At 46.4% G+C, this 14,583-nt stretch overlaps 3 protein-coding genes and 1 long non-coding RNA gene across 4 annotated transcripts; 3 read left to right on the plus strand and 1 right to left on the minus strand.

Annotated features, from left to right (window-relative positions):
• Positions 1–1,340: 1,340 nt before the first annotated feature.
• Positions 1,341–4,703, minus strand: LOC100832315. The gene is made up of 4 exons (XR_137939.4): positions 4,437–4,703; positions 3,243–3,384; positions 2,535–2,584; positions 1,341–1,660 (listed from the first exon to the last, which is right to left on the minus strand). It is a non-coding gene; the product is annotated as an uncharacterized LOC100832315 (long non-coding RNA).
• Positions 4,704–6,374: 1,671 nt separating this feature from the next.
• LOC100832533 (protein trichome birefringence-like 21) lies at positions 6,375–8,236 on the plus strand. The gene is made up of 2 exons (XM_024459580.1): positions 6,375–7,107; positions 7,209–8,236. Exons 1-2 carry the CDS (start codon positions 6,634–6,636, stop codon positions 7,980–7,982), a joined length of 1,248 nt encoding a protein of 415 aa, XP_024315348.1. The 5' UTR covers positions 6,375–6,633; the 3' UTR covers positions 7,983–8,236.
• A 1,778-nt stretch (positions 8,237–10,014) lies between these two features.
• On the plus strand, positions 10,015–11,966 carry LOC112269907 (protein trichome birefringence-like 19). Its single transcript, XM_024457409.1, has one exon. The coding sequence runs from the start codon at positions 10,372–10,374 to the stop codon at positions 11,647–11,649; it is 1,278 nt and encodes a 425-aa protein (XP_024313177.1). The 5' UTR covers positions 10,015–10,371; the 3' UTR covers positions 11,650–11,966.
• Positions 11,967–13,180: 1,214 nt separating this feature from the next.
• Positions 13,181–13,965, plus strand: LOC100834671 (E3 ubiquitin-protein ligase ATL23). The gene has a single exon (XM_003560773.4). It carries the CDS (start codon positions 13,277–13,279, stop codon positions 13,820–13,822), a length of 546 nt encoding a protein of 181 aa, XP_003560821.1. The 5' UTR covers positions 13,181–13,276; the 3' UTR covers positions 13,823–13,965.
• Positions 13,966–14,583: the final 618 nt, after the last annotated feature.

Consider the following 14,583-nt stretch of genomic DNA (forward strand, 5'->3'; position numbering starts at 1 on the left):
TTTATAGGGGTGAGCGTGCGCGTGTGTTGTGAGCACCTGCGTTTGTATTTGTTTCTAAAAAATTACAAAAATCTATAAAATAGTAAAATCGCGTCAAAAATAAAATAACATGAACATTTTTTTACTAAATAGAATAAAATATGTTACAGACTTTCTTTTAAGTGGGTAAAAAGTGACCGTGTATTAAAAATGACTTCAGTCACCGTTGGTGGAAATAGGCCTACAACAAAAATTCTACACATATTATTTCAAATTGGTTAACTTAATTAGCCCTACTCGTGCCAGTCAAGCGGGCGATAGTGAACAGAACCGTGTTGTTCCTGCAGAGAACACACTCACATTCTTGGAACACCCGTCGGAGGTGCAGAATTCAGACCAGTAGAAATGAAGCACGCCACCGTGTACACGGCATTTACAAAACAAACATGAACCAAATCAAAAGAAGAAATAATTACTCCAGTAGAAGTCAGGTTCATTTCTGTGTCTGTCCATATTTAAATCGAGGGCTTAATTCGATAAATGCCACTACAAATCTTATGTATTGGAAAAATGTAGTTTTTTCTCTTTGAAAATATTCGTTGGTAATGAACACAACATCCAGCATTCCAAAAATTATGTTTTTTCTCTTTGAAAATATTTGTTGGTAATGAACACAACATCCAGCATTCCAAAAATTACAAAATGTGCTCAGCATGCAACTTTGACAATTGTGTTTCACATGAATATATTATAGAATGATATTATTTTCACATACAAGATAATGAAAAAAAGATCATAACAAATTTAATGATATTATTTTCACTAACTAGAATTAGTACTTTGTATACGATTGTGAGCCAAACTTCGTTACGTTTGACTGCACATTTACGAATGGAAGCAATACTTCTCAAATACATGGCAGACAATAGTTTTAGTTCATCATCCAAACTTTTTTCTCCAGTAGCTCTCAATACAGCCATAAGATTTATTTTTTCTCATATTGTGCCGTATGTCTTGAGTTTTGCGTGTGGTGCATCTTAATTAAGTAGAATGTAAGGCGGTACCTTAGAGCACCTGGATAGTCTTTAACATCAGGTTATTTGTCTTTCATGACCAGAGGCATCCAATCTCGTCCATTGAAATTTTCAGCGAAAATAATGCAACTTGGAAACTTAATACGAAAAATAATGTAAATAGAGGAACACATCACACATGTAGAAAGAATCTAGGACCACACCAATGTAGAATGATTCTGGTGCATCCTAATGACAGTTTTGTATCCCTAGAGTCGACATCACCATGTAAAATGCATGTTACCTTTGAATGATAAATGTAAAATTTAACGTACCCAGAAATCATAATGTACAGACAAAAGGTAATAGATTTCCGATAAATTTTATTGTTCGAAACACGTTGTTGTCTGCAGCAACGTGACTAAACAAAAAGGACCAATGAAAATCAAAGTCACCGACCCTAGAATATTCTCTCAGTCACACGCGAGGCACTGCTATTACATATAGTACATTAATATTCAACTTGATAACTATTTAAAACAACTACCAAAGTAAACTGCAATCTTCTCCGGTGATACCCTGGTCATTTCAGCCAGAGGCTGTACCACTACATAGCTTCATGACTTTGCCATATGGCCCATATCTCGTGTGCAGGCAGGTCAAACACCCTTGCAAAAAAAAATCAGAAAACCTGAAGCTTGGTAGAACCTCAAGTAAATGCCAACACCAAGATGAAGATTTTTTTTTTTGAAGTTTTGCAGTCTTAATATGTTATACAATCTGTAAATACATTTATTTGGCATATAATGCAACTAAAACGTATTTAACTACACACAATACAAACATGGAGTGACCAAGTGATGAAGATATGTATTCTTATTTTGGAAAAAGATATCTCAAGACAAATACAAGCGATGATTTATGAATGCTTAGAAAATAGCCATTCTAGAAAGTTTCCCTGGAAAATGACACAAGACCGAGGATCGATCCGGTATGGACATCACTGCTAATGGACGATCCTCTGGCGCATCTGGGATGCTAGAAAAACACGTGTGTTCCGGCAGGATCTCGTGGCTCCTTATGCGGTTAGCGACAGACAAAGCGGCCGTTAATCTGTGGCGGAATTGCTTATCCGCATGTAATTCGGGCTCCCCGCGAGTCCGAAACTCTCTCGGACTCGTTGAGTTAGTCTTTGGGTTAATATATTCAGGTGGGGAGACTCCCCCCCGTTGATTACTTAAAAACTTTTGTAGCAATTTTTCAGATTCACATCTTGAGATATGCAGGGGAAATAAATGTAAGTAATGTGTTAGTGCCCCCAATTCCAATGACTATTTCTATAAAAAACCAAATGACTGCAAATGCGGAAGATAAGTAAAAGGAGTGGCTAAAATGCTAAAGCTATAAACTGGCTACCACAAAATTAGTAACTCTATTGTAGAGTGCATCACTTCGCACCGGTAAGCCATGCTCAAATGTTTTGGACAATGCATCAAAGCAATATAAAGCATTTTATAAATTGAATGGTTAATATGCACGTACCTTGAGAGATCAGTAAGAAGGAAAATCCCTTTCTCCTTGGTTACATTATTCTAAAAAGATGCATACCAAGAAAGAATAAAGTGAGTGTGGCATCATCAGCCCAACAAAAAGAATAATACATCATAGAGGAACATCCATGACTACCATGTAATCAATTGTTGGCAGAAATTCATCTAATCAACCACAAAATAAAAAAGTAAGAACCATCTCAACAAGGAGTGGTAATGGAAATTATTTAGAAGTACCAAATAATTCTCTAGTGAATAGGAATAACATGTGGATGAATAGCTAAACGCCTAAACCCATCAGGTAGAAGTATAAAAATAGCAGAGTAAGAGCTCTAACACATAGAGGTGAACTGAAAAATATGGCTATAGCCATACTAATATATCAATGAAGAAATTAAACAATTAATGACCAGATTACTCAGTTATTTGGTATAAAAGATGATGGTAAGGGCATTAATTGATGTATAAATACTTTATCAAATGGAAAATAATAATGCAGAGAGTAGTAAATGTAAATAAAGAAAATGGCAACAATATAGGTTAGGAATAGAGATGATAAGTACGTCGCTGGATAATCATCAGCACCAGCAGGTTCAAACGGGCCAGATCTTCTCACTTTAATGGAATATATCCCACATTAAAGACGAATTCCGAAAGTACTTCTCCATTAAAGTATAGTCAGGGAAATAATTGAATTTACCTCTGTTGCATGTCAAGGAACTGAATAAAATGTAAAGCTAGCTGAGCAGGGCCGAACTGAAGCAAATTGGTTGGTTCTTCCATTTTCTGATGAAGATTCTTGTTATTCCCCAAATTGTGTGCTGAATAATGTCGGCTCACTCCTGACAAATAGGGTTTCATGCTTACGTGAATGAGTGATCACACTTGTTCTATCAGGCCCACCTCCATTAAATCAATGTACTTAGCCTTACAATTTCTAGTATGATAATACTATCTACCTCTGAACCTACCCAAAAATACAACTCTCAGACCAGAAATAATTTTTCCTTTGATGACTTTAAATTAACAGATTGGTATACAGGCATATCTATAAGACGGTAACTTCAGTTCTACTTTTACTGTAAAAACAATGGACAGTGTATTGTGTGGGGTACTGGGGTCGGATATGCGAAAGATTCTTCCATCTAGCTTTTAGTGCTATAAATATCCTAATTATGTGCAGGCCCAAAAGATACCAATTAAACCAAACATGTATGATCAATAAGATCGGATGCATCATGCATGATTGTTGTATTTCGTATGGTAACCATAAATCCATGATATGTTGAATCCCAATAAAATCAGGAAGTACTCGATGGTTTGCACAACTAAGGGGAAGATAACCGAGAGCATATAGCTTAGCAATTAGCAATTAAACTTCAACCAAGTACACTTAGGCCCTGTTTGGTTGGGCTTAAAACTGCCTTTTGACTTTTGGTTTATAAGCCACAAAAGCACCTAAATAGTTGCTTTTGACTTTGGCTTTTTGTTTATACCATCATCTAACAATATCAAGTCAAATGTCAAAAGCCAAAGCCGAAAGCACCTAATTTGGTGCTTTTGTGGCTTATAAGCCAAAAGTCAGAAAGTAGTTTTAAGCCCAACTAAACAGGGACTTAGTGAACATTTTGTGAAAGAAATCACGAAATAAATCACCATGGTAGGACAGGTAATGAATTCAGGAATAATCAACATTGCAATGTTCATCTTCAACAACGCCAGAGCATGCAGCCAATAACCTATATCAGAAGAGTAGCCTTTGAAAATTAATTAGGGGGCACCATCAAGGATTCAAAGACTTCACTATACCAGCAATCGTGGGAGGCGTCTTGTCGTAACACAGGAAAAAGGAAGAGCACGAATAAGAGGGGCAAAATTAAGGACAAAGCCTCACCGACGGGAGGGACTGCAGGGCCCCTTGGCGATGTTACTCCTGGAGCTCGCGCGCGTGGGAGATGGAACGGGACGGAGGGTGGCACGCAGGAGATGGAACGGGACAGTTGGGTGACGCGCGCGACCGGCGGAGGGGTGGCACTGTGGCAGTGGACGGCAGCAGCCAGAAGGGCGCGGGAGGAGTCGATCTGGAGACGATGTTGGGCGGCGGCGGCGCTGTACACTTGCGAGGCACACGGCAGGGGCAAGAGGAGAGAATAGGCTAGGAGAAACTAATGGCATACGTGGGTAATTCTTTCGATGATCTAACGGCTGCGGTTATCTGCATCAAATTGATGGTCAGATTTTTTTGTTTTTTTTTAGATTTTCTATCATTTCTATTTTTTTTTCTCCGTCATGTACTTTTAATATATAACTGGGGTGACCGGCGCAAGACTTGTATAATGAAACGATAGTTTTTATGTGTTCTTATATTCAGATGTATTGTATTTGCAATTTTTCAATTATAATTTGCATCACTTGCAACTGTTGATGTGATTTCGGCGTGGAGCCGAACGCTATGTCTGTAAGTATTTTGCCCATATAGTCTCCAATGATCACCTGTTAAATCGATTCTTCCCCTAATCATGTCACCTGGCACCTTGCAGCGCCAGCCTCCGCGTCCGTCTCTGCGGTTCTGACAGCATTGCCGCGCCGTTCGCCTACCAGCGCTTTCTCTGCCGCTCGCCGGCCTCCTTCCAGCGCTTTGCCGCCCCGGGGTTCCTCTGCAGCCGGCTAACAGGCGTCACGATTCGAGCACCACCGCGTGACGCCGCTCGTAGGTCCCCTGCCTGGTTGCCAGCGCTTTGGCCATCGCCGAGCCTCTCCCGCCTCCCGGCAGCTCTCGCCTCTTAGTTTGTCACGACGTCTCCTCGGTCCTGCCCTAGCCGGCGGCCGCCGCCGACCGGTAGCACCCTCCCGGCTCCCACGTCACCGCGTCGCCTGTGAGCCGCCAAGAATCCTGACGTTGTAGATTGAATTCTGGCGACGTGGATTGAATTCCGTCGAGAAATTCCGGCGGTGTGTTCGAAGTTTGGAGTGGATTGGATTGCGGCAAAAATCCAGCGAGTTGCTCGTGCTGATATGCTATGCTCGGATTGGATTTGTTCTTATTTCCCTTTCCAATTGGATAGGCCTAAATTAGCCTTACCGAATTAGTTTCCAATCAGCAGGTACCAAGATATCACAGCCGTGTGCTTAGCAGTCGAGCTCGATCTGCCTCACGTGACATCTCCTGAGAATTACCAATTGGTGTCTCCGTACTGGATAGCTACGCGGATTCAAGGCTTTCCGTATCCATAGCGATCAAGTCTCCTGATTGTTTTTCTTTATCTTAGATCAAACAAATATAGACCGTATCATAACTTTCGCAAAATCTAGATATAGAATTTCTGCTACTTTAATTAAACATTAGATAGATGCAGTTATTGCATTGACATATATCCCAATTAACCCAAAACGGAATGCCAAAGTGCTTCTTCAGATCGGATCAATACCGGCCTGTCCTTGGTCCATCATTATTGCCAGGGGCGAAGACGACGGTGTGGGGGGTGCTTCCCTTTACGTGACATTTTCATGGCAAGGGGCTGTAGAATCTGCACACAGCACGCACGCCGGCCACCACCTGCGGCTCCCTCCCCCATCATATTGTCCGTGCGTGCGCGTTCTGCAACACCATTTGGATTGTCCTGTGCTCTCGCAGGAAACTGAGCATGGATTGCTCCGGTCGATGCTGTTGCCCAAGTGCTTAGCAAATTTAAGTGGAGCGGCACTGACATGACAGTATATCATCCACTCGACAGGCTTCACGTGATCGGCGACCTATTTGCACGCAGAGCAGGACCAGTACGAAGTTCGAAATAAAGCGCAGAGCAGCCGGGCCGTCCTTTTGCCTTAAACCAAACTGCCAAATCCATCACATGCGCGGCACAGGCAGACCATCGTCGTCTCGTCTCCACGTGATGCCATCTCATCTCTCACACACGACAGTAGCAGTAGCTACTTTTACCGTCGTTAGCTGCAGGCGCTAGCGCTAGCTTGACACTCCCTCAGTCACACTCCTGCAACTGCAAACGCAAACAAGCTCGCACCATTGCTAGCTAGCTGCTGCATCTGAAACATCGTAGCAGAGCAGATCTCCCTGAATCAGCTGCCCCCCGATGCAGAAGCTTCAGCTCGTCAACCCATCCGCGGTGTCCCTCCCGGTGCTGGTCATCGTCCTCTTCCTCGTCAACGCGCGCCACCACCCTTCTTTCCTTGACACCACTACCTACGGCTCCGGCTTCGTCTCGATCTCGTCAGATCCTTGGCGTCCAGCCGTGGTGGCGCCCACACGCGCCGTCGCCCGGGTGCCCGAGGAATGCGACATGTTCCGGGGCGAGTGGGTGCCCGACGATGAGGCGCCCTACTACACGAACCAGAGCTGCGCGCTGATCCAGGAACACCAGAACTGCATCAAGTACGGCCGGCCGGACCTCGGGTTCCTCCGGTGGCGGTGGCGGCCGGCGGAATGCGAGCTCCCGCGGTTCGACGCGGCGGGGTTCCTAGACGTCGTCAGGGGCCGCTCGTTGGCCTTCGTCGGGGACTCGCTCGCCAGGAACCACATGCAGTCCCTCATGTGCCTCCTGTCCAAGGTAATTCTTCAGTTCAATTACCCGAAATCAGTGTCAAAATCTGAACTGATTAGTACTAGTTAGTTAGAGAGGGAATTGATTTTGTTGTTGTTTTTTTGCAGGTGGAGTACCCGAAAGACATCTCCAAGACGAAGGATCAGCAGTTCAGAACGATGCGCTACGAGTCGTACAACTTCACCGTCTCCGTCTTCTGGTCCCCGTTCCTCGTGAAGGCGAACCAGTCGTCGCACGACGGCGGCGGCGGGCGGCTGTGGAACCTGTACCTGGACGAGCCGGACGACGCGTGGGTGTCCGGCGTGTGGAGCTCCACGGACTACGTGGTCATCTCGGCGGCCAACTGGTTCACGCGGCCGTCCATGTTCTACGAGTCCGGCCGCCTGGTTGCCTGCCACTACTGCCTCGTCCCGGGCGTCCCGGACCTCACGCTGCGCTACTCGCTGCGTATGGCCTTCCGCACCGCGCTGCGGGCGCTCACCGGCGGCGGATTCAACGGGACGGCGATCGTGCGGACGGTGTCGCCGACGTCGCACTTCGAGGGCGGGGAGTGGGACAAGGGCGGCGACTGCACGAGGACCCGGCCGTACGTTAACGGGACGGGCTCGTCGCGCTTGGCCGGGCTGGACCTCGACTTCCACACGGCGCAGGTGGAGGAGTTCGCGGAAGCGGCGGAGAAGAGGAAGGGGAGGCTGATGCTGATGGACACGACGGAGGCGATGCTGCTGCGGCCGGACGGGCACCCGAGCCGGTACGGCCACTGGGCGCACGAGAACGTGACGCTGTACAAGGACTGCGTGCACTGGTGCCTGCCCGGCCCGATCGACGTGTGGAACGAGATGCTGCTCCAGATGATACTGCGTTCATCAGTTGTTCGATGACACTATCTGTCGTTGGTCCTTTTCTGGTTTATGCGCTGTGGTTCTCAAATTGTTACGGGAATGTAGGCGTGGAAATTAAATGGCTGCACGTTTTTGGGACGAGTTACGCTAACGCCCGCCGCACGGGTGTTGAATTACGAGGGACATAACTAGGCGTACGACTCTACGAGATTGCAAAAGAAAAAAAAGAGTGTATATTACGACTCTATGAGTTTCTGGTCCGATCTCCACTAATGCATGCCCTTTTTTTTGTATTCGTGTGGCATCTCGCTGGTCTACGCAATGCAAGACAGGTTTACACATGTGTTTCAGTCACAATTCATCAAACTAGCATGGTGACCCGCGTGGGAAACATCTTTATATGTCGTATCTGTTAAAAAAAACCCATTCGGTGCAAACTCCATAAAAAACATGTATAAAATTTTGCAAAAATTATTATAAAAATGACATATTGTGGAGGTGTGGTGCTCTACAAATGTGCAAAAATTCAAGCTGAAAATCAAATGCATTTGAAAAAATTAAAAAAAGAATACAAATGAATAGTGTCAAAACTGAAGCCCCACTATTCATGCTGAATTTGTTTTTTTCCGCTCCTATCAAACGCAATTGAATTTGGACTTGAAATTTTACGCGTACATAAAACATCATTTCTCTAACATATGAACTTTTTTTAGAATTTCTTGAACTTTTTTTGATGAAGTTTTCACAGTTTGCACCGTAGAGGTGCTTTTCATTGGATATTTTTCCTAATTACTTTGGCTCACATATATACTACTCTCTCCGATCCATAATAAGTGTTAGCTTCAGTACAACTTTCTGCTAAGTTAGTAGAAAATTTAAGACGCTTATTATGGATCGGAGGAAGTATTACTATATTATTAAAAAAAACACCAACTCAGTAATAGAAAGAGAAGATACGGTCTTTGTGAGACGGTGTGCACATGCATGTTCTGCTCCATCTTATATAGCTTCATCACCCTATGTTTTCATGCGCGTGTTGCCATACATAGACATAAAATCCACGCAAATTTTCGATTGGTGGATTGCAGTATTGATCGGTAAGAACATCCAATCTAGTGGCCGTGCTGTTATATACGAATGGTGCCTAAATAAAATGTGAGGGCATGCATCCTAGCTGGCCCGTACAAACATATAAACAGCCTAGTAAATCAATGGCCCAATTATAGCACCTACAATTACGTAAATCAATAAGTTATGTATTGGATTTAGGTGGGCCTTAAACCAATCGGTAGCCCAGCAAAGATATCAGTCTCATTAAGTCTTAACCGTTAAATACCAGATCCGATGGATAGAATAATTTTCTAGCTCACATGGATAGATACTAAGTCGAAAACCGAATTGCTGATTTTCTAATTTATGATGCCAGTTTTATATTTGCAACAAAGTTATATTCTAATGAAGTTGTTATATTTTTCTCTCTCTCTCTCTCTCGCAATTCATTTATTCTCTTCGTCCGTATTACTTGTTACGGTTTTGTCTTAGATATGTATGTACCTACATAATGAAACGCGTCTAAATACAAGTATATCTAGATAAAGTTGCGACAGTAATACGGCTGGATGTTGCTCACGGAAGCGTCCAGCCCACCGTATGCGAATTTGCAGAGGCTGCAAGGAACACTGAAACAGAGTATACTCTGGACAGTTTTAGAAAAAAGAGTATACTCTGGACGAACATGGTAGGTTCCTCTTGATCCAGATGCATGGCGAACCCAAATCTGCCCCAAAATGGAATTTCCTGGCTCGTGATTCGTGACTAAGCCTGGACCCTGGGTTAAGGGGCGAAGGGAAAATAATCCCAAGAGACGTGGTCTCTCCTCCAGCCTGAAAGGGAGCTGTGATCTGATTATATTGAGCAGATTTAAGTAGCCTACGATAGGCCTAGATTGAGACAGTGTCACTAACAACGTGGCAGATTTTGATGGAAAAGAAATGCTCATTCGAGAATATCGTGAAGGCATTACACGTTAATTTAGAGATGTAGAATGCTGGGTGAACCCGAGTTCATTGATCTTGACATGCCAGTCAAGAAACATGGAGGAGTGGCAAAAAGGAGGAGCTACAACTAGCTGAATTTACAGGTAGCAATTCCTGATGGCCTCGAACAAGCGCACCTGTTTAGCACTCGAGGCCCTTTCCATTTCGCGTTCATTCAGAACACTCTTCTGACGACCCAAACGTCCCAGAAAACACACAGATAAACACACGCGTGGATTCCACCATCGCAGCTGTAAGATGAATAGTGACTACCATTTCCGGCAGGATCTTGCATATAAAGATTGCTCGAAACAGCACATAGATGCGCGTACAAATACCAATTAGTACTAGTAATATCTTAAGGTTCGTTACCGGCTCATTATTAGCCTAGGATGTTAACCCCAGTGAAGTTTCATGGGATTATTAAGCTCCCGTCCATTGCAGAATACAGCCACCACTGGCACTGGCTTTACTATGCGTTCCCCGCCGCCGTCCTCACGACGTGCCTCGTGGTCCTCGCGACCGTGAGCCTCCCTGGCCGCGTGCCGCCGCTAATGCTGCTGCCGGCGGTGACGAGCCGGACGGAACACCGTGGCGGCGGCATTATTATTAGCAACTACTCTTGCAACATATTCAAGGGCAAGTGGGTGCCGGACACGGACGCCCCCCCGCGGTACACCAACGAGACGTGCCCCGTGCTCCACGGCCACTACGACTGCATGAAGTACGGCAAGCCGGACCTCGGGTTCATCCGCTGGCGATGGCGTCCGGAGGAATGCGAGCTGCCGCGCTTCGACGCGTCCCGGTTCCTCGGCGCGATGAGGGGCAAATCCGTGGCCTTCATCGGGGACTCACTCGCTCGGAACCAGATGCAGTCGCTGGTGTGCCTCCTGGCGCGGGCCGAGCGGCCCGTGCCGTGGGCCAACGGGAGCTACATCTACCGCTACGAGCGGCACGGGTTCAGCGTGCACGACTTCTGGTCGCCGTTCCTCGTCAGCGCCGTGGAGACGGACCCGGACGGGGCTGGGCTTGGTGGGCGCAGCGGGGCGGGCCTGTGGAGCCTTTACCTGGACGAGCCGGACCCCGGGTGGGCGGCCCACGCCGGCGGGTTCGACTACCTTGTAATCTCCGCCGGCAGCTGGTTCCACCGCCCGTCCGTCTTCTACGAGCGCGGCCGCCTCGTCGGCTGCAACGGCTGTCTCGCGCCGGACGTGGCTGACCTCTCGCTCCGGCACTCGCTGCGGCTGGCGTTCCGGAGCGCGCTCCGGGCGGCCGTGGGCGCGCCCGGATGCCGGTCCAGGACGGTGGTCGTGCGCACGATCTCGCCGTCCCACTACGAGAACGGGACTTGGGACGGAGACGGCGACTGCGTCCGGACCCGGCCGTTCCGGCGAAGTGATGCGTGGGAGATGGATGCGGTGCAGAAGGAGATGTATCGGATACAAGTGGAGGAGTTCGCGGCGGCGGAGACGGCGGCGAGGGCGAAAGGGGTGAGGATGATGCTCATGGACGCGACGGAGGCCATGGCGCTGCGGCCGGACGCGCACCCGGGCAAGTACCGGCTTTGGCAGCCGGAGAAGTTCAAGGTGTCCCGGGATTGCGTGCACTGGTGCCTGCCTGGCGCCATGGACGCGTGCAACGACATGCTGCTTCACATGCTCATCGGTTGACTGACCGACGCTGCTTGTTGGCGCTACTACTGTAGTTTCTAACAATTTTCCTACGATGACACGTCATACTTTTGCGATCCTACATGTCGTACGTACATAATTTTGAATTGTTCCTATGCTTCAGCGGACTCAAGTTACTAGGATGTGAGGCGTACTACCAGAGGTTCAAGGATTAGTTGGCATGGCCGATTAATTAAGCTGATTTTATCCCCTGTCATTATCAAATGTGAGCCCCGATCGACAGGAACCTCTTATGCTTCGCTCCTGGTACTGTCGACCAGCTGAAGATAATAATAAAAGTTTCCGCCTTTGCTTGTCGTTGGTACCTTGCCGTTCGTTTGCGTCTCATCTAATTTGTCTGGCTGCAAATCTGATGAGGTATAATTTCGCACTGTAACAGACCACCATGAAGCTAGCTGTTGAAGCGGACAGCCTATAATGCAGACGAAATTAATGTGGCCGCATCAGCTTACGTATAGCTCACTTTTTGTATAATTTTGACCTCGCGCGGTCAGTCAATCTCCAAGCTACTCCAGAAACCTCCAATGGGGGCAAGACACAAGTACTGAAACAATACACATCTACACATCATGTCGCTTTTCAACTCACCACCTCCCGTCTCTTCTTCATGCCTTCCAGTCAGTTTCAACGTGACAACTAAGCATATGCCTCACAAAACAAGACGAAGCTACACAAGCATCATGACAGGCATGCATGAAAGTAACTAGTGATCTACGCAGGTTTAAAATAGGATTACTGGCCGGCCGGCCATAGTTTTGTCACTTGCACCATTAATTCACTCGTAAATCTGTTGTTACATTAGCCCACCGTACCGTACCGTACGCACGGATACAAGAAGCACGCATTGAATCTGGAAAGAATTTTATACTTCTTCGGTTCCAAATATAGCATATAACTTTTGTTGATCGTAGTTTGACCAACCTTGTTGCGCAAAAATATAGCGTAGAACTTTTGTTGATCGTAGTTTGACCAACCTTGTTGCGCAAAATATTTAAAAAGTTAAATAAAGATGATAACTTATGCTATGAAATTTAAAAAGTTTGACAGACAACAAAAGCGTATAACTTTTCTTGATCTCAAATTTGACCAATGTTTAAACTAAGAATATCGATATCTACGCTGCCAAATGAAAATCATTAGATCCTTTTTCAAATATATTTTCATAGTATCTTGGTTTGACGTTGTAAATGTTTACTAACACATTTTGCTATAAAACTTTTAAAAGGTTTGTCAGTCAATTACACTCTACATTTTGAAACGGACGGAGTCTAAGATAACCTTAAATACTCAGTAACATACAACCAATAACCACCACCACCGAGTACTTTATTCATATAGTACTTACATATCAGCATTTCTACCAATGCGCTTAGTTGTTTACATAGCTAGTGATGATCTGGCCGGTGATATAAGGTCGTCGACGTCGTCTCCTCTTTGGTTTCTCCTAACACCTCAGCATTATATATCTCCATATCCAAAGCCAAACAACAGAAGGAACAAGAACCATGCATATGGTCGAACGCTCGATCGTCTGGAAACCGAACACATGAAAGCCTTCGACCACTCGTTCAGTGCCTCGCCTAGTCGCTCAAGTTGCATATAGGATATGGTCTCCCCTTCCGCGGCGCTCTCCATAGCCGCCCTCGCGGCCGGGGTCACGCTGATGTTCCTCGTCCACGTCCTCGTCATCTTCTGGGCTCTGCGGCGTGACCGCGACATGGACGACGCCGAGGAGCGTGGCGCGGCAGAGAACGGCAGCGGCGCCGGGGAAGTCAACAAGGTCCTCACCGCCGACGAGCTCGACACGCTGCCGTGCTACGACTTCGATGCCAGCGGCGGGGATTGCGCGGTGTGCCTGGAGGCGTTCGAGGCCGGCGACCGCTGCAGGCGGCTGCCGAGGTGCCAGCACAGCTTCCACGCGCCGTGCGTGGACTCGTGGCTGAAGAAGAGCCGCTGTTGCCCCGTTTGCCGCGCCGACGTGGTTGGCGGGCCGGGCGAGCTGAAGGTGAAGGTGGTGGCTGAGGAGGGAGAGATGCCTCGGCCTTTGCCGTTGGAGATGGCGGAGAGGAGTGGTGGTAGCCCTGTCGCGTTGGAGGTCGTTTCAGAAAGAATGCAAGAGCATAGCAGGGGAAGTATTCCTGACGGGGGCTGAAGGTCCCAAGATCTCGTCCGTGTAACACTACGTAATTTTTCTCTCCATATATACACAGTGACCGTGCTCTTAATTTTTTTTTCCGCTTTCACATGTAAACATAATACACACAAAAATTCACATCTATCTATTATATACTAAAAGTACATGACGGAGCAATCACAAAAAAGATAGGCCGCTAGAAAATCCCACCAAAAAGCAAAACCGTTTTGCTAGCCAGTAGGCGACTGTTTTTTTCTTAGAAAACAGTCGATGCCCGAGAAATAAGTTCCATAGGTAGTGGCCGAGTCGCGTCAAGACTGGCGCAGCGGCAACGAATGATGCGACGGCGTTGGCTGAGGCAGTCGGTGGCGTCCGTGTTGGGGATGGGAGAGCCAGCGACGGTGTTGGGGATGGGGAAAGGCCTTCGAGCCGACGGCCTTGCTGGTGGCAGCGGTGGTCGATTTTAAGCATCGAGTGAGCCTCAGCCTGTATGGTGGAAAGGAATAGAGAGAGAGTGAGAAAAGGGGAACAACCGATGCTGCTTGTGGATAGTACGCTTTTGTAGAATATTTTGTAAAAAGACACACAACTAATTAAAAACTCTGTAAATTAAATTGTAAGCATTATGATACTCCGCATTATATAGTTAATTACAGTGCTATAAATAAAATGAATTGATTTGAATAATATGAATTTAAATTATATGAAGAAGTCGTTTGAAACACGAAAGCTTAGAAAATCGGTTGAATAAAAATACTAGAATAGTGAAATATGGGGAG

Source organism: Brachypodium distachyon, chromosome 1, assembly GCF_000005505.3.
Source record: "Brachypodium distachyon strain Bd21 chromosome 1, Brachypodium_distachyon_v3.0, whole genome shotgun sequence".
Taxonomy (NCBI): Eukaryota; Viridiplantae; Streptophyta; class Magnoliopsida; order Poales; family Poaceae; genus Brachypodium; species Brachypodium distachyon.

Bases quoted from the DNA above. Each gene is read 5' to 3' on its own strand.
- LOC100832533 (XM_024459580.1), top strand. From the start codon at position 6,634: ATGCAGAAGCTTCAGCTCGTCAACCCATCCGCGGTGTCCCTCCCGGTG. The intron at 7,108-7,208 runs GTAATTCTTCAG...GTTTTTTTGCAG, and splicing joins TCATGTGCCTCCTGTCCAAG to GTGGAGTACCCGAAAGACAT.
- LOC112269907 (XM_024457409.1), top strand. From the start codon at position 10,372: ATGTTAACCCCAGTGAAGTTTCATGGGATTATTAAGCTCCCGTCCATT.
- LOC100834671 (XM_003560773.4), top strand. From the start codon at position 13,277: ATGGTCTCCCCTTCCGCGGCGCTCTCCATAGCCGCCCTCGCGGCCGGG.